This window comes from Pteronotus mesoamericanus, unplaced genomic scaffold (assembly GCF_021234165.1).
Source record: "Pteronotus mesoamericanus isolate MK-2021 breed Mesoamerican mustached bat unplaced genomic scaffold, CSHL_Meso_final scaffold_232, whole genome shotgun sequence".
Taxonomy (NCBI): Eukaryota; Metazoa; Chordata; class Mammalia; order Chiroptera; family Mormoopidae; genus Pteronotus; species Pteronotus mesoamericanus.
In genome coordinates this window covers 18,189,076-18,213,171 of record NW_026555311.1, presented here as the reverse complement: position 1 = coordinate 18,213,171, position 24,096 = coordinate 18,189,076, and the positions used below count along the sequence as shown (strand labels likewise).

The following is a 24,096-nucleotide window of genomic DNA, read 5'->3' as shown; positions in this document are numbered from 1 at the left end:
TTTGGTAAATTGAATACTTTCATGAACAGTCCCAGTTTTTGTTTTTTACATTTTCAAGTGTAATGGTATGGCATTTTGTCTTTGCAACTAGAAGCTAAACATTTAACTTTGGTGACTTTTGTGGAACTTGAATGTACAACTTACAGATTTTATAACTAGTAGATATTGTCTGGATTTTATATCTAATGTTTATTTAATACTGAAATAAGTGGACAGAAGGGTGTATTTGGGTTGCTTTGCTAACACTGTGTAGTCTCTGAATGAGTTCATGTGATCTTGCAGTCACTTTATTTTGGTTATAATAATTTCCATTGCTCTGTAGAATAATCTCTGTATTTCTAAAAATGCTCCACTCTTAAAGTCTTTTGCTATTAGATAAAACAGCTCTCTGAAATTAAGCTTTTATAAGGCATGTTTTCTGCATGATCAACAAAGTATAGAGACTTTTTCTTGCTGTTTCTTATGACTCTTCTACCACTTTTCTTTTTTTCTCTTCTCTTTTCTTTTTTTATTTCCACAGGGAAAAGATACCCCTTCACGTCTTTAGTCCCAAATACACAAAATTACGTGACTGGCACCATGAAGTTTCAGCACGTGCTCTTAACGTACAGTGATTTATGAGCTTTGCCCCCTCAAGCAGCCAGCACATACCTTTTCATTCACTTTTTCTTTTTTTTTCCAACTTCATAGCAAAATCTGTATAATATTTGCCTTATGAAAAAAATAGGACCTTTTCTATACTTTCTAACCATTTCCTGCTGTTGTGAAAATAAGGAAGATTAACATGCTAGGTGGTAGCTCACAGATGTTTAATCAATAGAGCATATTAAGGGACTAAATCTGTTCAATAGATTTATATCTGTTTCCATTGTTATCAGGATAGTACCATTGGAAAAATTCTTTTTGTAAGTTGAATTGGTTTGGGCATTTGAAGCAGAGGTAGATGAGTAAATAATGTCCCCACATAATTTGGAAAATACTTCCTTTATGGTACTACATTTCCCAAGATTACTTTTAAGTTATTATATAATGTTCAGAGTGGGTTGTGAATTAAAACAAGAAGTCTTTATTAAAATAGAGTTCATTATAGATTTGGGTATCTTTTAAAGTACATATTATATAGGATGGCTATGTGAAGAAGAGGAAGTCTAGATTTGGCTCCTAAAAAAAGGAAGGAAGAGAATTCTGCCCCAATTTGCAATGGGGAAAAATACACTGTTCTTTTGGTTTGGTTAATTTAAAAATTCTTGTTTACTACCAAAAAACTTCTAAGCTGGTAGATGTTATTAGCATATGGACAACTTCTAGGTATTAACTAGTAAGATACAGAACAGGTAGATTTGCTTTGTTTTTAAATCAGAGGAATGAACATAAATTACAATATGAATGATTCTTTATGCAACATTATAGAAACATTTTACTTAGTGAAATAAAAACTATTGTGCGTTGCTGCTATTCCTAGGAAGTGCCATTTTGGGAAATACATTCAGCGAAATATCTGACCAGAAATGCTTTCTGTCTTGTAATATAATGTATTATATAGTAGATATAAATGCAAAAATAAATGCATTTTGAGGTTTGGAAAAGTATTGTAATAAAGTTGCCTTTAACTTAGCTTTGTACCTTGTTTTCTGTTCCCTTGAACTAGTATCAGTGCCATCCAAGATTTGTTACAGTGTTACTTGGGTAAAATAAATAATTATCTTTCATTTTGGAAACCTTTTTAATTCTGTGAGATTACTGAAATGTAAGTGTGGTATATGACAAAGGCCCATATTTTATTTTTCCCCTGAATTGTGCATTACTTAGCATAACATTTTATGTGACATAGAAGATCAATTAGACAGGGGCTTCCAACCTGCGAACCCAGCAGGTCTGCACAGAAGGAGGTGAGCTTGAATGTAATATGCTTGAATCATCCGGAAACCATCCCTGTGCTCCCACTCCCTACCTCCGCAAAACCAGTCCTTGATGACAAAAAGGTTGGGGACCACTGAATTAGACTATTGCAAAAGCTAGAATTAATTAGTCTCTTGGTTCTTTGGGTGAAAATGATTATTGAAGGATCTTGCCTGCATTCAAGGTTCTATTTTAATTTTTCCATATCACTTTTTACTCTTGACTAGGACAACTGTCTGGTTATTTGGAGAAACTAACATCAATTTCAGTTAGTGATTACTCTAAAATTTGGCGTGCCAGTGCATTTGAAAAATAATTCTATGATTTATCTACGTTCATTTCCACTTCATAAGATACTAAAATGTCTTTTTTTACTGCATCATTTCTTCCTTAGATAATGCTGTGGTTTTATGATCCTGACACTAATACAATTTAAGTCTGTGTCTCTGGCCTCTAAAAGACATTAGATATAGGCTTTCCTATACCAAATAACTCCTTTTTGATCTCAAAAGATAATGTTTGGAAGAAGATAGAATCAAAGTCTCATGAAAATTAATTGTGTGGGTAGAGTGAACATGGTATTTTCCCCCATGGACCAAATTTCTAGAGTAACTACAGAGTTGAGAAAAAGAACTACTAGAAAGACAGTTTGGGGTAAATAAAAGAGCTTTCCCCTTTGGGGTAAATAAAAGAGCTTTCCCCTAATTAAGAGAAGAGAATTGTGTATAGAACCTTATAACTTGAAATAGGTGCAGATGAAAATAAGAATTTAATACCTTGTCTGGTTGAAAATAAAGGATTTAATGTTGCACTGAAAATATAAACTTAGATAAATGGAATGGTCCATATTGAGTATGGGGATAAATGTTTAGCCAGGATCACAAAGGACACTCCATTTGACCCTGTCAGAGGTTGAATTCCTAAACTCATTTAATCTCCTGGGTCATTCTATAGTCCCAGTTTACAAGCTAGCCAAAAATTATAAAAGCTTTTTGCAAAAATATTATTGTAAGTCTAGTGACCTAATTTATAGCTTGTTTTTGTTTGTCTGTCTTATACAGACTTTCTTTATTGTAGGTTTGTTTTTAATGTAAAATTGGAAAGTTACTCTTAAGAATTTTCAACTTTTTTTCTTAAAATGCTTTACCAGTCAGAATATAGAATATCTCCCACACAGTCAGTAATTTTGTTTCCTAGAAAAATACATTATTTGTGGAAACAGAAATAGACTCATTTTGTACATCATTATGTCCTTTAAAAAGATTCAGGTAAAGAATACTTTAGCTTGTTTTAGAAAAAAATTGATATTAAGATAGAAAGTAGTAGTCCCTTTATAAATTCAAATTTATCCAGAAATATAGATTTCCTCCAGACAAATAATTTTGCAGTTGTTGTGTTTCTGATGCATATTTAAAATCATATAAATCATAAACATTCATGGCCTGCATTCATTTTTTTTCACATGAATAATTATTGAATATTTAAGTACCAGACACTGATATGTGCTGGGGATTCAATAATGAGTAACACATAAATATATAAACTAGGTGATATGAGAAGTTGTGTTTATTACCAAGGTAAAATAAGTTAATATAAAGGAAATTTGCCTTAGGCAGAGAGGGAGTAACTAGATAGCGTGGACCTCTGAGTAGATCACCTTAAAGAGGACAGGGGTCAGTCATGTGATATCTGGAGGGTCAGCGCTCAAGACAGAGAAAAGCAGTGAGGAATCCCTGAGGAGGGAAGGGGCATGGCAAGCACAGAACAGAAAGCGCAGTGTGCCCCAAATACAGTGTATGAGGGGACGCGTGTTATAAAAACATAGTATTTATGCACATGGGCAAAGAACTTACATTCTCATTACTAACATGGCATTTTAAATGGGAAGTTGTCTTATCATAATATCTAACCACTTTCAAGTAAAATTAGAAAATGAAGAATCAAGCAGATGAACCAAGTTGCTAAATAAATTACAGACACGCACCTGGTTAGTGTCAGCCACGAGCATCATCATCAAGTTAATGCTTTTCCCTTTCAGACCTCATTGAAGACCTAGAAAAAGCAGGATTTTAACACAGTGTATGTTGGTAGCATATAGGTAGGAAACAGATAGCCATTCAAAAACAAATCATTCATGTATAAGAGTTTGATATATAATACCCTATTTATAATTTAGTGATGCATTTGACCATTTAGTACTCTGTAGACTTTCCTAGATGTCTGGACTCATTCCCTTTGTTTATCCCATTAAAGAATAGTCCTTAAACCAAGTAAATATTTCTTTGCTCATTCTTTCCAAAATGGACACCCACATTTTATTTTACATTTTTCTGGTTAGAATAGTAAAAAACAGGGAATGATAGATTCTGGGCTTTAGGCTCAGATTTGTAACTGACTGACTCCTTTCTGCCCCAGAGTTTCCACTTTAAAATGTGAAGTCAGAATCAGTAGCAGTCACTGTGATGCCCACCTAGATCCTGCTTCAGTAGAGGACGTGATACCACTGCTTCTGGGTTAATAGCGGGTAAGAGAGCCTGCAGGGGTCAGCGCCTTCACATAGCACCTCAGCTGCTGACACCCCTCCTGCAGGATTGCCGACTTCATGGGGCTCTCCAGAGCAGGAACCTGATTGGAGGGCAGAGGAGGTGAAACCTGGTCATTGCAGCCCAGGTGGGGACAAATTAGAAGGGCCATTCTATATCCAGTGCTTCCTTTCTTTTCCCTTCCATAGGTGTTGTTCTTAGAGGTACTTATTAATAAGCACCCTCCATACTAAACTTTGTCTTGGCCTTTGCTTTCTGGAGAACCTGATCTGCAACAGAATCATAATCTTTAAAAGAAAATTTTTTTTTGTTTTAATTTTTTATTGAGTTTATTGGGGTAACACTGGTCAACAAAATTACATAGATTTCAGGTGCACAATTCTACAACACATCATTTATACATGTAGTATTGTATGTTCATCATCCCAGGCCAAGTCTCTGTGCATTACCATTTATCCCTCCTTTACCCTCTTTTATCTCTCCCCACCCCTCCTTTTCCCACCTTACCTCCCCCTGACAGTTACTACACTGTGTTCGTGTCCCTGAGTTTTTTCTCTCTCTCTTTTGTTTTTTTGCTCAGTCCCTCCACACAGCCCTAGCCCCACCTCCCCGAGTTGTTAGCCTCTTCTCTATCTATGAGTCTGTCTGAGTCTGTCTCTGTTTTGCTTGTTAGTTCATTTTGTGGTACATTTATACAATGGAATACTACTTGGCCATAAGAAAGAAGGAAATTTTACCTTTTGTGACATTATGGATGGACCTGGAGACTATCATGCTAAGTAAAAAAGCCAATCAGAGAAAGACAAGTACCATATGATCTCACTCATGTGGAATCTAATGAACAGAGTCATAATCTTTTAGATCCCCATTTGGACCTCAAGTGTATGGGTTCTCTTCATTGTGGTTCTTGTCTTCATCTTGTCATCATTCACTCTTTCTTTGTCACTTGTCCCTTCTCCTTGTATCTTCAACGCAGATCACAAACAGCATTAAGGGAAATCATTAAAGTGAGAGATACCAGGTAAGTCAGCCTGAAAGGTGTATCAAAATCAAAAGGAAAGGATACTTGTTCATTGCATCAGAAGTATCCTGGAGTAATGAGGAAGTAAAGGTATTTAGAAATCAAATAGAGTCAGGGCTATGTGAATGAATCAGTGAAATGAGAAGCTTTCAAATAGAAAATTAGTATTTACTCTCAGTAAATGTAATAAACACTGGTAAGCGGCACTTAATAAACTATGACTTTGTGTGTTATAATTTTCCATATGCAGCATTTTAGAATCAAATGTATTAGTCATTTAATCAGTCACTTAATAAATGTTATTTAAGCACCTCTGCTGTTTTCTTCACATCCTTGAAAGTTCATCTCTGGTTCTTTCCTGAAAGAGATGCTGCTGCTGAGTAGCCTTTGGGAATGTATAGGGTGATAACATAGATACTACAAAGCCAGGAGGGTGCTCCTGGGGGACTAAGGATGCAAAATGTAATGCTCTGAATAGTTCCACTGACGGAAGCATCATGCTTCCCAAAATGCTAGTGGTGTGCCCCTGAGAACGGCGCTGAGACACGTGCCCCCTCGTCCAAGGTTTCCTTAACCCTTCCTGAAATTCCAACCACACACACTCGCCCACCGTGAGGGCACCGCCCTCCACGGCAGAAATACTGTTTTCACTCCTAAAGTAACATACTTTATTACTTTAACCCCTTTTTTTGGCAACTCCCTTTCTAATTTCTATTATGGATATATGCCTACATGTTCTAAATCTCCAACTAGAGTCTGAACTCTTTGAAGAAAAGAATCTTCGTATAATAAAGTTGGAAGGAAAAGCCATTTAAATCGGCATGGTATTTCTTCCTGGATGCATCTGTAGCTATGTAAGTAAAGCTTTGTACATTCAATATATAAATCCATATACGTAAATGGAAATTTATTAAAGATGTATATATAAATACACTAATATATATATAATTACAAATTCAATTTGAAAGTGGGTGTTTGGATTGTAAGATTCATCTCTGGTGAACTACTTCCTAAATTTGAAATATTAGCTCAGGCTGCCATAAAAAGATACCACTGATTTGGTGGCTTAAACAACAGAAATTTATTTTCTTATAGTTCCAGAAGTTAGGAACCCAAGACTAAGATATTAGCAGGGGTGCTTTCTGGTGAGACTTGTCTGGCTTGCAGATGACCACCTTCTCTCACTGTATCTTCATGTGGCCTTTCCTCTGTGCACACAGAAGAGCTCTGGTGTCTCTTCCTTTTCTTATAAGGGCACCAGTCTTATTGGATTAGGGTCCTGCTGTTGTGACTTCATTTACTCTTAACTGCCTCCTTAGAGGCCTGTTCTCAAACACTGTCCATTGAGGGTTAGGCTTTCAACACATGAATTGGGAGAGGAGGCACACAATTCAGTCCATGACATATACCAGCTGCCTTTCGGTACTAATGCTCAATTTGACAAATTGGCACTTTTAAGAAGTATTTCTTAAGTAGAATCACTGACCTGGATCCAGTTGAAAGCATTGTTGTAACTTCTGCTGTGGTGCCACTTTTTCTACTTTGGATGACAGATATTTGTCTCCTTGTGTCATATCCCTAACTAGAGGATAAGCTCTTTGAACACAAGAATTTTAGTATCCTACCATTTTGGGCACTGACAAGCCCTAAAAAATGGTTCCTAATTGTATATAATTACACATTTCTCCAATTCCCTAATTTTTTAATGTTAAGAGAATTGTTTATAATACTGGTATTCACAACTTTAAAAAAAACATATAGTTACTGATTTTAGAGGAGAAGAGAGAGAGAGAGAGAAATACCATTTTGTTATTTCATTTATTTATGCATTCATTGGTGGTTTCTTGTATGTGCCCTAAGTGGGCTTTGTGAAATCTAATTGGCAAAAGTTTACACATTTCTCCTGATGATGTCTGTTAAATACTCATGGAAGACTTCTTAAAAAATTAAATGAAAACTTATTTTTGAATTCACCTTTCTTTGTGTTTTTGCTCTGTTTCAGCATGAATAGCTCAGTGACACCTGTGAGGAGACAACACAGGACTAATTTTAGAAATAGATAGATGAGACTTAGTGCTCTGATTGGAAAAACCAATACAAATAATTTTATCATTACTAAGGAAATGTTTGAAGAGTCTAATCTACAACACTGATTAAAAAGAAGCAACAACAGCCATATTTTTAGTAACCTACTAATAATGGAAAGGTGGTTAACAATATGTGGCTTACCAGTGTAGGGAATTATGGGAGGCCATAGAAAATTTCATTGAAAGATAATTCTTTTAAAAACACATGCTTAAAATACATTGTCAGGCACCTTGCAATTTATTTTAACTGTGATTTTCTTACGTCTCACCCTTTTAATATATTTTACTACATAGTAAAATATCTAATAAGCAAATTAAAATTTTTCATGCTTAAATATAGGTCTGTATAAATAAGTATATAGTAGTATTTTAGTTTAGCAAAAAGATATTAAATTCTCCTGATGAAAACATACTTTTTATCAGTCTTTTACCTTTTTTGTTCAAGGATTTTAGGTTCTGATTTTTCACATACTATGATTAAGAATTATTGATAATAATAAATGATATGGACTTGTGGTTTTCAAAGAGTTAAAATACTTATCAAGGGAAGAGTGACTGCCTCTCCCTTTAGTAGGAAAACAGGTTCAAACTCCTGTTACATTACATAGAACTGAAACGATTATGGGGAAAAAAATATCCTCTTATAGGCTGTCCCATAGCACTAAATAGTGTTCTCATGATTTCTAGCTGAAGGCTGTCAGAACATATCTTAAGTGACTTCTTTAGCAGATAGCTATTACTTTTACACATTCACTGAATATTTAGAAAGCAGAAACTACATAAATATTTCTAAGCATATTCTTTTTACAGCAAGTTTTTAAGACATTTTTAGCTTGTTCAGAGTTAATCATACAACCCACTTAGAATAGACTAATAAAGACACACAGTTTGCTGACCTGTGCCATGTCTTTGTTATTGCTGTGTTTCACAAATATACTGGACTCGAGTTGTATATTCTTATTAAGACTCATGTCATTTGAGTAAATTACCTAAAATTACTATCCTTCATTAGCTATGCAGAGAAATCAGAAATCATCCTCTAGTCTCATATTCTTACATCTTTTCAAGAGGTAAGAATTTAACAATTTACCTCAAAACATAGAACACCAATGTTTCCACTGCATAGTCTGATTTAAAAAACGAAACAAAACTGTTATCAGCCAGATTGAATTTCCTAGTTGATACCATCATATACATTCCTGCAAAGTATGTTCACCAACCTGGAAGAAATACCACAAGCCAAAATAAAAACTGGTATATAACCAAGCAGTAATTTTGTCTATTGCAAAATAATGGAGTATTTATAATTTACTTCTGGTGGATTATACTATTTTATGCAAATATTGGTTTAGTAGCTATAATGTAGAGGTCGCCATCTATTGAACATAAGTAATTACTACACTTTAAAATTACTTAAGCAAGAAGCATAGTTCCTTTTAACCACGTATACTTTCACAGAGCAATTGCTTAATCTCTATTTAATTATTGAAATACTTGGGTTTTTCTCAAATTGAACTGGGAATACTACCACTTATAAGTATTTTTTCATAAAAGTCTGTTGAACAATCATTCTAAATATGCCATCTCATTTGCTAGACACCCCAAATCCTATGATCCTCTACCCCAGCCCCTGTATCTACAAGCCATGGAATCTACCATCATCGCAGTAACCTTTATTCTCCTCTGCAGAAATTGACTTTCATAGTCCAGAATATATATTGTGTTCCTTAGAAGTTTCATCAGATCAACAACACTTCTCTTATAATGCTGTTTGGATAAATTCTTTCCATTTTACCTGTAATGGGATAAATAACACAACAAAATTATTTTATTGAATTAAACCAGAAAACAAAAGAAAGTTGCCTTTTTTACTAAAACTCAATATTGAAGACACCTCCTGCAGCTTACTTTTTGTCACTCCAAAAGAAATCACAACTTAGCCCTGGTTGGTGTGGCTTAGTTGGTTGCAGCATCATCAGTAGATCAAAAGGTCATAGGTTCATTTCCAGGTCAGGACACATACTCAGGTTGTGGGTTTGATACCAAGTCAGGGTGCATAACAGTCAATGTTTCTGTCTTACATTGATGTCTGCCTCTCTCTCTCCCTCTCCCAAAAGCAACAAAAAATTGTCTTCAGGTGAGGATTAAAACAAAACTAATTGGATGGGATATAAACAATCTGGAGGGCCAAGTTCCTATGCTGTATCCACAGCATTTGAAAATTAAACCTAAAAAGATTAAAGCAAAAAGAAATCACAACTTTAAAAAAATGAATCAGGAGCACTGATAATATGCAATTTTTTTACCATGATGGAAGGCTTAATTATCTGCCTTTGCCACTATTCAATTTTCTATATTTCAATCACATTGGAAGTTTCAGAAGCCCAAGTTTTTCTGTCTTTATGTTATGTGTAGATGTGTTTATGATGATGGTATAATTTTTATAAAAGAAAATTGAAATTATATTACGAAATAAAACCTATGACAGTTATGAATGTTTAGACATTTTAATTTTCCTTCTCTTAGTCAAATTAAAAAACTTTTCAAATTACATTAACCTTAAAAGCATTCTCAACCTCCATGTCTCCTTTTTTGTATTTCTCTATTTTTATATCTATTAACAAGTATATGTTGGGTGCTGTTTCTATGTCCAACTTTACTGATAGGTGTTCATCTCCCAGATGAACCTTATTAATTACTTCTGAAGTGTCCATATTTATTTCTTTGACCAGAGAATTTGTTAAAGCTAGGGTGACACTTCTGTATTTATTTTGTCTTTACATACTTTAATTCTATATTCCAATATCCTAAGTAGTTCAGAAGAAAAATAAATGAGAAAATTTCTGAAGGATTTTAATGGCTTCAAGTAGTTGTATATCACATAGATTGAATGGGGGAATTTGAGATTTTAATATAAAGAAGCAGCACTTTTAAACTTGGTAGATTCAGACTGATCAGTAGGTTACAGCAGTGGCATCAAAGATTAAAAACGGCAAATCTCTTTGCAGTGATATTAGCAGAGATATTGAAGCAGTACCACATGAATGTTAGAAAGTATATGCCCACACATGCAAAAAAAAAAAAATTTAAATGTGAAAAATAAAACAGCCAGAGAACATTGATTCAAGAGATAAAGTAAAATAATATATAAGGTTATTATGAAATTAATAAATGCTTATTGTTGAAAGATAATAAGTAAACAAATAAAAATCACCCAAAACTAAAAAAGCTTTGGTTTATTTACATTCTGGAGGGAATTGTAGACCCAGTTAGAAAGTGTATTGAAGTAAACTCTCTGTAATATCTTTTTCTCAATGATATATATAGTTCAAATATTTAGAGAACTTACAAATGAGAGTTACTGTATAGTATTATGTGCATTAAAAAAAATCCTGGAGAATGGGAAAGAGAAGACTTGGAACAGGTAAACATAGTAGTAATTTCTAAAAAAAGGTTAACTTCTATATTATAAACTAGTTTGACCTTGAGGTCACCTGGAAAAAATTTGGATGGTATTCTTAAACTTTAGAGAGCACTAAGAACAGGAGGGCAGAATCACCAAGAACCAGAATTAAGTTCAAGAAGCAAATCACATCCAGCTTAACACATTTTAGATAGATTGAGGGAAGTGGTAATTTTAAGTCATCAAAGAAAGACTCTTAAGATCTCATTGAATTTAAAAATGAAATGAGGCTAATGACTAAGTGTAGATTCACAACAGGTTGGAAAAAATCTAACCAAAGGATGTTGTTTAAAGCGTCAGTCAGTCACTTGGATGAGGACCCCTGCAGCTTACTGCCTAAAGTCGTGTGTATCATGAAGCAGGGAGGAATAGTATATGTGTTGAATAGCCAGAAGTATATTGGAAGTCTAGGAAAATGAACCAAGTCTAGTTTTTAAAAAGAGAGAGAGAGAGAAGTTTAATATGGATAGGGGTAGTTTATATCAATTCTTACTCTTGTAGGGCATTTTTGGTGGTGGGATGGATAAGATTAGCAAAAACAAATATATTAGGAATTTTAAAAGAAAATAAACCCAATATGACTTAATTGTGTCAAATGGCTCCTAAAATTTTAAGATAAGCAATATAGTTCTATTCTGCACTGGTCAAATCTCATGTGGTATATATTATGTTTAATCCTTAGCATTAATCTCTGACAATTGCATAAATAATCCCAAGAAAACCAACTGAAAAATTATGGGATTATTAAACTGCCTTTGATCAGAGGCACTTATATGAGTAATTGATTGTAGCTGTTAATAAGGGTTAGTTCCTTAACATAAATTCATAGCTACGTCTCTTCTTCCCCAAACATTCTCCCTTAGTCTCATCCCTCATAAATTAGCAGTGGTCTTTGCTCATGTTCATTATATATTGATATATTATATATGATAAATAAACCCAATAATTGCCCTGTAGGTTGTGTTAAGGGATTCAGACTCTAGTACCAATAGGAAGCCAAATACAAGATTTTAATCATGGGAGTAACACCTGGTGTATATTTTTAAAAGCTCACTCTGAATACTATGGGAAATTGATTGGAAGGGAGAAATCATGAAAGCAGGAGACTAGTTACATGTATTTCTGTAGTTCAGGCAAGAGAGGATGGTGGCTTATGCTGTGGAGGTGCTAATGGAGACATAGAGAATTGGATGGATCTGTAGTTTAGAAGAAGAATTGCCAGGAGAATGGAAAGAACAGGAGTTCTGGGGATAGATAATGGAACATTGCTGAGTCGGTAAATTTGGTAAGAACTAATTCACTTGGTAAGAGTCAATAAAATTGGCAAAAATCAGTTTATTATAGTTAAACTAATAGAATCGAGAGATGGAGGAGTTAGAAAAGAAGACGTTTCTTAAAATCCAGATCTTAGACATGTTATACTTGTTGATAAGAAAGTAAAGGTTATGAATGCAGGAGTGCATGGCTGACGTATTCCAGGACTAAGACAACCTTAGGAATTATCATGGAGGTGAAGAAGTCAAAAATTTAGCAATTACAGTACTCAGTGATTCAACATGATAACATTGAAGTCACCATGATAATTGGAATGGAGTAAAGAGAAAGGCAGTGAGCCAGGGGCTACAGCAAATAGTGAGGGAGGTAGAGGCAAGAAAATGAGTAGATAGTGGCATAGTCTGACAACACGAGCCTCAAGGGATTTTGGAGGATCAAAGATGACTCAAAATGTTAGGAACAATAATGAGGAGGAGCTGGTATCACCTCCAGGTTTATAAACACATGGGATATGAGAGAGAAGGAACGTCTGTTTGAAGGTACTGCAAGGAAGAGAGAGAATGATAGAGGGTTAGAGGGTTTTTGAGGGTTGAGAGGGGTGGGAAATTGATCAGGTTAGGAGATACTTAAAACAGTAAAGAAATGGATCCAAGAGATGATGGATGGCCCAAGGGGGTTTTATTCATGGTTGTGGTGGGTGAACAGGATGGAAACTATGATGGGACTGATCCGTATGGTCCATTTGAAGAAAGTGTACACTGGAATCTCAGCTTCGTGAGGGCAGGAGATTAAAATGGGCAGTAGAATATGTGAGGATGCTTGGCGTGAAGTGGTAATTCAGATATTGTTATATGAATGAGCGAATGCAGTGTGTGACTGAATGGCAGAGCTCAGGGTGTATCATCCAGAATATTTCATTAAAGAGCATGTGGCCCTTGGCTCTTGTTCTCTGCACTCACTGTTGCATGAGCTGCGGTGTTTGCTTTATTAAGCCACTTGGCTTCTCAGAGGACTCACAGTGGGTGGCTGTTAAACAGTAGGCATTCATACAGATTCACTTATGTTTTCAAATAGGTAACAGATTGACTGAACACTATTTATTGAATAATGCACTCTTTTATCCTGAATCTGAAAAAAATACCTTTATAAACTATAAATTCTTTTTATAACATTAGGAATATATTAATACATACCACAAAATGGCACATTTTTGCCCCACAGAAGAAGCTATTTCTGTCTTCTAGAAATCAGTGAAATCACTTTTGGAATGATCTAGTGAAGAAATTGGTGATAGAGATTAGTGGGAAGTATCCTGTAATGATTGAGGGAGTCAGGCATTTATCAGGATATTGTTCCAACTGATTTTTAAGTTGTTAGTATACCTTAAAATATTTACATTATACTGTAATTTTAGATTGGCATAGTATAATATATGCTTATTCTTTGTCTTATCTTTAGACCCCATATTACATTTTCTCTAAAGATCACTAAATAGTATAGATAACTGAAGAATTTACATAATACTAAGATGGGACATTTAATGGCAAAATCACTAGGGAAAGCAACAGCAGAGAAGCATATCAGAGTTAAGGCGGAGTTTGAAAAGTGTGAAGAAAATGGGATCTATCAACCAAGATTAAATTCTTATCCCAACACAAATAATAAGTTTCAGTTCCTTCAGAAATCTCAATTTTTGTTTCCCTTTTTCCTTGCTTTAGTAAAGTGGAAAGCCCCAAGAAAAATCATTTCTTTGTGTCAGTCCTTTTACTTTGCTCTCACAAAAAGTGAACCTTATTTTGGGTGGTTTTGTCATGTTTGATAATTTACTTCATGATCTTTTCTTAACCTCTGACAGTCCTCTCTGCTTCCCTCTGTGCAGAGCAAGAGTGCCTCTACTTGCTGATTTTTAAATTCTCTTCAAGATGCCATCCATAATGAATGTAGAATTAGCAGGCTCAAGTAATTTTAGACTGCTGTAGACACCAAAGCTATTGAAATCAGTCAATAAATTTAGCTTGTGATTGAGAGTACCAGAAATTTCCAACTGCACTTTAGTTGATTTCATTTTCCTGAAGGGAAGTCATAGCTGCAAGTGAACACACTCACCATATTTGTTAGGGAGCCAATGGAAGATACTCATTTTTACAGATGATCAGAAGTTTCTTTGGCTAAAATAAATAGCTTTGCTATGCCAATGAACCCCTGAAGTTTAGACTTTTGACCCTGGTTATATTTGACTCTCAGCTTAGCAATATGAATGTTTATTTTGTGGACGAGTGAAAATACAAAGGAAAATTTTATTATTTTCCTGCTTTACCTGCTATAAAATACACGTTTTAAGGTTCCCGACTTTCTCTTATTCAAAACTTGCCGTGTTGCTATGTAACAAGTCATATTAATTATTTTATAATATTTATGTGGGTAGTGAGGAGGCATTGAAATTTTTAGTAGGAGACTTGCTGTTTTCATACTGCAAAAGAAAGCTGCATTATTTTTCAGGTACTTTAAAGGTTAGCTTTATGAAGAAGTTATACTTATATAGTTTGTATTTCATTTCATCAAAATATGAATAAGCCAAATTAACATTTTGAAATTTTGTAATTGATGGAGACGTTTAACATCCTGTAACGAGACATAGACAGTGAAATAGTACTAAAAACAGGCAAGTGTATAGAGCTGAGGCACAGAAGACAGAAGAGGAGTGGTCGATTGGGTCTTAGACTAAGTAAAATGAGGAATGCACACAAAAAGCCAGCACTATATACATGATTCCACCTAATATGTGGTCTCCAAAGTGGTCAAATTTGTAGAAAGTAGAACGGTGGTTATCAGGGGCTTTGGGGAAGGGGGAAATGGGGAATTCTTGAAGGGGTACAGAAAGTCAGATTTGCAAGATGAAAAGTTTTAGAGATCTGTTTTGCAACACTGAATATACTTAACAGTACTAAAATGTACACTAAAAGTGTTTGAGATGCTCAATTATTTTATTACCACCAAAAAGGAATGCAAATTGTCCATTGAATTTAGCTACAAAGAAGCCATTAGTGATCTCTGCAAGAATGTGGTTTTTAGAGCTTGGGGAAGGGGGCCCTGGAGGTGGTGAAGAGGGGCAGGCCGGTGAGGAAATGGAGAACACATGAGTGAACTGCTGTTAACAGAGTTTGGCCATAAGCAGAATAGGAAAGTAGAAGGTGATGGTAGTTTTGCTGTTCCTCTTTTTAAGAAAAACTATATAGAGCATGTTTGAACAGGGACGTGAAACATGCGGTGGAGGAGGAGAAATGGAAAATTCGTGGGAAATAGAGATAGACCAGTTGAGGCCCCTGAGAACAAGGGAGGAGATGGAGAGCAAGCACAAGGATGTTGCTGTTTGACAGCCGTCAGGACTGCGGAGCAGAAAGAGAGCTCCTCTCACTGGTCCTGCAGAGCTGTCAGGACGGTGAGTTAGATGGACAACTTTGTCGCTGCTTTAACCTGGCAGGCTGCTAACATGCGTTCTCCACTGGGGAGCATAGAAAATGCAAAGATCGTGCAAAGGAAGGCACAATTGCAGAAAAAGGTGATGCAGAAATAGTTTTTTGTTCATTTTTCCCGAGAAAAATAGGTCAAAAGGCTGCAAGCCCAAATCTCCAGGCATATCTGGGAAGAAAAAAGCCTTCGTACCTCTGGTGAGAAACGAAAACTCACATAGCAGACAAAGAAAAAAGTCTGGCTGCAGCAGAGGTACTATTAATCAAAGCTTCTTCCAACCTTTAAAAGAATAAATATTAGGGAATGGCAGAATGAGAGTAGATATTGGTGTCTGTTCCATATGAAATGAGTGTAGTATTTCTTAAGCCTAGTGTTTTTAGAGATTGGCTAAGCAAAGAAATAGATATTAAGTGTGTAACACATGGGAAATCTCCCAGGTGCATTTGTTTGGAAATCTGGCTTTTGAAGGTATTTCATGAGTTATGTGAACTTTATTCTCAAGTAGCACTCATTTTTCCAGTCAGCATAGTTTATGGAGGTGTTAACAGACTCAACTTCAACTCCTTTTCTTACCTGTTCTCATTATATAATAATAATGTAGACACTGATAATTCTTTATATTTTCTTTATTTTCTATATTGATAAAAATATTCAAAGTAAGAGAATTGCAGGCAAACATTTGTTGTGTAACTGGATAAAATATTTACATCAACATAAATAACATCCAAATAATTTCATATCTGCCAACTCAACATTCTGACTTTTAAGGAAATTCCTAGTTGCTTTTTTGTAGTACACTATTCAGGCAGCTGCCCCACAAGATACTGGAAAGCACTTAAGCGTTTTGTAGTAGAAATGGTACAGAGTCCACTTGACATTTTACTAGGTATATGACATTGACAACTTAATTTCTTGGAGCCTGTTTCCCTGAAGCATGCTAAATACATAGTGTGTGGGAATTCCTATCCACCTTTCTTCCCCTGTAATCATAACCTTTTATCACATAGCCATGTTAAAAAATTGGGGGGAAAACATCCTGTATTTGGTGGTTTTGAGGGTGTTGGTTTGGGTTTTAACCTTATTCAGATATTAAGTTTAAAAAAAAAAAGGCAGTACTCCACAAATGAAAGCAATGTACATTTAAAAGGTACCATAGACAGTATTTATCAGTGTTTGTACTTTTCATTAATATTTCCTTTGCTTTGTTTATTTTACTTCTGAAAACTTAGGTTTGACAGTTCTCTGGAGGAGCTACCTAAGAGTGGACCTCAGCCACCTGCAACTCCTCAGGTTTTACATATTGGTAGCCAAGTAGCCACACTTTCTAAAATAACTACATATTCTAGGTAGATTTTTTCGTTCTTGGTATGTCTGAATTTTGATGCTGGTGGTGAAATTAAATACTAAAACTGTTTGACTTAAAAGAAAAACTGATAATAGATTACAGAATTTACATCATTAATATGTAGACAGAAAGTTTGGCAATCAGCCGTGGAACACTGCTTTACATGGCATTTATATTTTTCACTTTTGGTTTAGATTCCACGTTCTAATGTAGAATCAGGAAATCTGTGCTTTTTATTTATTCGCTATGATTTGGAAAGTCAACTCCCTTGAGTTTGCCATAAGTTTACTAATTAAAGCATTTGCCTCTAAAAAAAGAGTGATAGAGATCATATGCTGCAGGTACCCGGACATATTCTAAAGGTATTCAAGTTCATTCTTATGAGATTTTGCTAGACTCTGCTGATGCTTAGTCCTTTTATGTTGTTATTGTGATAATGTATGATGAAAGAAATTCATTAGGCTTTTTTTCTTAAAAGAATAATTTAGCTGATTTATCTTTTAGCTGATGTTTTTTGTAGGCTGAAGTTTTCTTGTTATTATTCACCATTACTTCCCCCAAATATTGTAGTAGGCATTGCCTCAAAGATGCAGAGTAATTGAGAAACTCAAAATTGATTTACTTGGTAACTTTATTCTTCCAGTTGGCATGACACTGATGTTACTCTGCTCTGCCACTGATAGCATCTTTCATTTCTCTTTCCAGTCCCCAGTCTCTTTCCTAGCCATTCACAGCAGTTGTTAAAACATGACCATACAGTTCAATCAAATTATAGACTTTTAAAAAATTTATGCCTGAAGTTAAACAGATCTTTATAACTTTTTTTAAATGGCTTGCCACCATTTCTTGAATTTGACTTCTAATGGTTTATAAAGTTATAGCCAATGGAACAAGGTATAATCAAATGCTTCTGACAGGGAGCAGAGACTAACGTCAACCTAACAGCTTTAGACACCTGACCTCTCATTAACCTGGGATAAGTAGGGCACATAATTACGTTGTGTTGGAAGTGGACACTGTCACAAATTTTGGAGAAAAGTGATCACAGTACAGTGAAGATATTCATTAATAACATCATAAATGAAGAAGAGAGACTACAGGTTTTACACTCTGCATTTCAGTCTTGCTTTTTACTTAATAAATAAGGAATTCTCAAGTTGAATTTGATAATCCAGTTTGGAAATCATTACAGTCCTAATGATGGAATGTTCATTCATGTCCAGGTATTTGACCTTTCCTGAAAGATCAAAGGAAAATAATGATTATTTCAGGTAATAAGAGTTCTGATGATAAAATTTCACACTGACATTTTTAATATTTACAGAGCACACCCAAATAGAATTGTAGAGCATCAGCACAGGGGTTGCTGTTTGAGTCACATTCACTGTAACCGTAACTACTTTTTATTTTACAGAGGTGCTCACTCCCAAATAGCTTTACTCTCAATATTTTAAATGATTATTTCTTGTTTATATTAATATGTATTGCTGCTTCTGAATAGGCAGCTGGTTGTACCTACTTTTCCTGAAAATACAAGTCTCATTAAAATTTCAGGCTGTCAAAGGGTATCATCGCTAAGAGAAAACCCTTTATGTTGAGGCATTTTGGAAAAATCGACATAACTTTTCTTCTTTCTCTGCTTATAGAAGCTCAAACTTCATGTCTAGGTTTATTTTCTACTTAGTTATTAACAAATTAATCATCAAATGTATGTTATGTGATACTGGTTTAATTTCAAATAGGATCAGAGACATTCGAAAGTCTTTGTATCTCCAAAACAAGTTTTATGGAGGATTATAGTATATCAAATTTTAATTTCTGAAAAAAATCGTAACAAAAATAAATAAATGGCCTGAACTCTGATTACATTTCTGACATGTCACACCTGTGTATTGTCTAAATATTAATATAAGGTGGTTGTTGTCTTTATTATGCTATCTCTTCTCACTTCCTTTTTTGTTCCTCTTCTCTGTTTTTCTTTTCCCTACATATCAATTTAAGCAGCTCCACAGGAATGTGGTGACAAGTTCTTGGGAAGTTTTTCAAAATTTTTCTGCCTTCTCTTCTCCTGCTAGATACAGTGCTGCGGTTATTAGCAGCGCAGCTGCTAGTGTGTCTACTGTGATTGCTGCAAAAAACAGGTAGAACTGTATGAACCATGTGTGTCTGATGTGATGCTGTCAGTTTCCACTGCCTTACTTGTCACCTCAAAGTAAATATACCCGTTTGAAACAGTCACAGCTCTGTTATGAGATCTTAATCATATTGTGGGCATTTTGTTTAGGTTGTAGATATATTCCACAATGTTTAATTCTGATTTTGCTTTAAATCATCCTTTTATCTTTTTATTGCCATTTGTCTCTGATACTTCTCAGTTCTGTGATTTATGGCATGTTGTGTGCCTGTTGACTTTTGGGGTTTTATAATTTTTAGTTTCTATATCTGGAACAGAACCAGATAAAAATAGGTATTTTAAGTTTCTATTAGTTTTATCTTCTCCCACAAACTGATTATATTTGAGGGTAATCGAAAGCTTAACTATTCATTGTGACACGCCTTCCTCCCAGTAAAAGAATAAAAACATTTTAATTTTTGTGGGTTTTTGATTTTACATAATTTCTAGTAGTCTTTTATATCTTCAGATGCTTTCTAAAACATTGTACTGTTACATTTTGGTGAAAATTTAATCAATTCTATATTAATGAGTAAAATTGTATAAGAGACTCAGCCCTTCCTTTCATCCTCTTTCTACTTATCCTTATCTCTACCTTGCCTAGAAATGTTTCTAATCACAGACTGTAAAAACGACTTCCTGCTACTGCTAGTGTGATTTTTCAACTTAAAACTCTTTCTAAATGCTCGCCAGACTCTCCAGTCCTGAAAATTCTCACTCACTCCTGGATGCACTTTGCATCAGCCCTGTTTCCAAGGCTTTAGCTTTTCTCTATCTCCAATCCTCAAGGAAATCAACTGTCTCTATCCAGGTTAAAAAAACAAGGTACTGTGGGAGCAGATTTCACAGCAGTGGTTTGCTGTAAAAGCTTCTACTTTCTGTAACACTTAACCACCATATTATCAGGCCAGATGTGAAAATCCTAGAGCTGATTTATGTCCAGCTTTAAATTAACTGATTATAAATGCAATGCTAATGCATAAGCACACTATTTTATATGATTATTAACTTGCCTTTTAACCCTTTGTGACATTTTACTAGCACACTTGGCATTTGGTATGAAATTATGAGTAATTGTGCAAGTATTTAAATTACAGTTGAACCCTATCTCTTATTGCATGGATGTAGCTATACGAGAATAGCTAAATGTTTAGTAAGATGCAACTTTATACTTTCTGAAAAAAATGATAAATAATAAAATAATTGGTTTCATCTGGTTACTATCTTAGAATTCTCAAATATGAAGGCTCTTTTGGGCCATATCTGGGAAATACCGAAATACAAAAATTAATTTTTCTTCTAAACTTAATTATTATTAAATAATTAATAATTAATTAAATAAGCAAAAATTAAGCATAAGATAAAAAATATATTCCAAGTATTCATTATTAAAGATGTAATCTTAACGAAGTAGCTGTATGAAATGATTTCTGGCAGAACATGAAATTAGTGGCAAAGTATACAACTATGACTATAATTAGTAACAGCCTGATATGACATAGGTTCTCTATTGATCCTATGTTTGTATTTTACCCACTGTTTTTCAGGTTTTTAATATACTTAATTACAATTCCAGGTAACTTTAAGGGAGGTGTTTTAACAGAGAGAGAGAGATCATTATACATCTTGCTCTAAGAAAAAGTATCTGGTCCTGACTGGGTGCTCAGTTGGTTTGAGAGTCATACTGATATGCCAAGGTTGTGGATTTGATCCCCAGTCAAGGCACATAAAAGAAGAAACCAATGAATGCATAAATAAGTGGAATAACAAATCATCTTTCCTCTCTCTCTTTTTCCCTGCCTTTCTCTCTCTAAAATCAATAAATTAAAAGTTAAAGAAAAAAATCTGAAATTATTTTATATTTTTGGAATTGAGAGTATTAAAGGAGCAGATATCTTTCATCGTTGGAGCTAAGCCTGTACAGTGACAGGTTGCAGACCATACTTGGAATAAGCTTCCATAAAAGCTCCTAGTGCATTTTTTAAAACTAAGTGGCCAGTGGTATGTTTTGATTGAGAACAAATGGAGATGGGATGAGAAACAATACTAGCTCTGTGAAAACACTCTTTCTTCATTTTGTGGCATTCAGTTATCTTTATATTTCAGTAAGTTATTTTGCTCTCATTGTTTAACAGGAAAAGTACAACATAAAAATTTTTGCATACCTTGTTCCAGTGGAGAATATCAGTGTTTTTCATTTATTGTTGTAAAACTAAGAACAATTCTGTAATTTTTTATACATAGCTATTATATGTAGGGCAGTCTATTATCTTTCAGTATGATGAAGCACTCTAAAAGAAATAAGTCCTAAATACTTTACCCTTCAAATCAAGCATCATGCTACTTAAATAGACTTCTTGTTTAAAAGGCATGTCTTCAGTTGTGGACTGACTGAATAAGTGTTAGTAGTCATTATTACTAGTTTTTATTAACAGCAACTGGCACAAACTAAATATATTTTTAGATATTTGGGAAAGGGAAATGGTCTCTACCAGGTGAGCTAGTTGGCATTCTAGAAAACAGGAACGCAGGGTTCCCTGAGGGGACCTTGCTAACTCAGTGAGAAGGGTACCAAAAAGAACAGTTGGGATAGCATCAGAGATGTTTTATCTCTGATATTTGCTTTTATATCACAGTAATCTTTAAAGTCATAATAAAGCATAGTATAATAACCAAATTTGTTTCTTGCCAGAATAGTATATGTAGCCTTTTGAATTTTGGTACAAAAAAAATCTAAGTTAAAGGATTTTAGGCTCCCGATCAAGATGCAGGCATAGGAAAACACACCTCACCTCTGTGCACAACTATAGCAAAAACAAAACAAAACAAAACAACAACTAGACTACAAAACAAATATCACCCAGAATTGTCAGAAAATTGAGGTGTGTGGAAGACCAAGGATTTAAAGAAGCTGCATACATTCAGACAGGCCATGTTACTAAGACAGGGAGTCAAAGCAGCTCCACGTAATACATAGACACAAACACAATGAGGCTGCCAAAATGAGGAGACAAAGAAATATATCCCAAATGAAAGAACAGAACAAAACTCCAGAAAAAGAACTAAATGAAATGGAGATAAGCAATCTATCAGATGCACAGTGCAAAACACTGGTTACCAGGATGCTATAGGAACTCATTGGGTACTTGAAGAGCATGAAAAAAGAACCAGGCAGAAATGAAGGTTGCATTAAGTGAAATAAAGAAAAATCTACAGGGAACTAACAGTGGAGGGGATAAATCCGAGAATCAAATCAATGATTTGGAACGCAAGGAAGGAAAAAGTATTCAATCAGAACAGCAGGAAGAAAAAAGAATTCAAAAAAAAGGATAGGCTTAGGAACCCTCTGGGACATCTTTAAACATATCAATGTTGAAATCATAGGGGTGCCAGAAGGAGAAAAGGAAGAGCTAGAAATTGAAAACTTGATTGACAAAATAATGAAAGGAAACTTCCCTAATTTGGTAAGGAAATAAACATACAAGTCCAGGAGAAAGCACAGAGAGTTCCAAACAAGCTGTACCCAAAGAGGAACACACCAAGATATATCATAATTAAAATGCCAAAGGTTAATGATAAAAAGAGAATCTTAAAAACAGCAAAAGAAAAAGAGAGAGTTACCTACAAAAGAGTTCCCATAAGACTGTCAGCTGATTTCTGAAACGAAATTTTTCAGGCAAGAAGGAACTGGCAAGAAGTATTCAAAGTGATAAAAAGCAAGGGCCTACAACCTCAACTACCCTATCCAGCAAAGCTATCATTTAGAACTGAAGAGCAGATAAAGTGCTTTCCAGACAAGGTGAAAACTAAAGAAGTTTGTCATCACCAAGCCCGTATTATATTAACTTCTAAAGGGACTTATTTAAGAAAAAGAAGAATATCAAAATGAAGAATATTAAAATGGCAGTAAATCCACAACTATCAATAATTGAACCCATATAACAAACTAAACAAGCGTAACAGGAAAAGAATCATAGCTATGGAGATCATTTGGAGGGTTCTCAGTTGGGAGGGGAAAGGGGGAAAGGTGCAGGGATTAAGAAGCTCAAATAGGTAGGTACAAAATAGACAGGTAGATGTTAAGAACAGCAGAGGAAATGGAGAAGCCAAAGAACCTACATGCATGACCCATGGACATGAACTAGATGGGGACTGCTGGAAGGAATGGGGGTACCAGGTTCAGGGGGAAAGGGGGCAAAATTGGGAAAACTGTAATAGCATAATCAATAAAATATTTTTAAAAATAAAACAGTATATTAAAAGAAGGAATTTTGCTTCGGAAAACACAAAAATAATTGTAAACAGAATTCTGGAAGGAAGGGAACTCATGACTCCCCGTATGCCCTGGTTCTTCATTATAGAGTTCCGACAGAGAATTCCGTAAAGTAAAAAGTTGCTTATAATTATGACCCTTTTAGAAATTCTCCTTTCCTACAACATCACAGTCTGTGTATTAGTACATCAATTTTTATAAGACTTTAGCTAAAAACATTAATCATTGATAATTAAACCTGCGCTATACAATTGGCTTTTAAAAAAATAATCTAAATATGTAATTAGAATAAAAGTCACCTCAAGAACCTTCTTCAAACAAAGTTTTTCTTTGAAAATAGACTTAAAATTTCCAACTGCTCTTAATCTGCAGCAGCAATTTATTTGTTATAATAGTTGAACAGATGTGGGAGAGGAATGTAAACTCCAGATAAATCAAGTTGCTTACACTGAAAGTAAACTTCTCTTCCTTTTACTGGTTTTCCTCATTAACTCCATTTTTAAAAGAAATCTTTGCTTCATTATTTGATTTTCCTCCATTTTCAGT

General features: G+C 34.7%; 1 protein-coding gene across 9 annotated transcripts in view; it reads left to right on the top strand.

Moving 5' to 3' along the window:
* PDLIM5 (PDZ and LIM domain 5) overlaps positions 1-24,096 on the top strand; it is a 187,441-nt gene that overhangs the window by 118,647 nt on the left and 44,698 nt on the right. For 2 of the 9 annotated variants that reach the window (XM_054591726.1, XM_054591725.1), the window contains one exon: positions 521-1,334. The exons of the other annotated variants lie outside the window; for them this stretch is intronic. In XM_054591726.1, coding sequence (XP_054447701.1) covers positions 521-614 — 94 coding nt within the window. In that variant the 3' untranslated portion in view covers positions 615-1,334. Of the gene's footprint in view, positions 1-520; positions 1,335-24,096 lie in introns of those variants that run through there. 9 annotated transcript variants of the gene reach the window in all.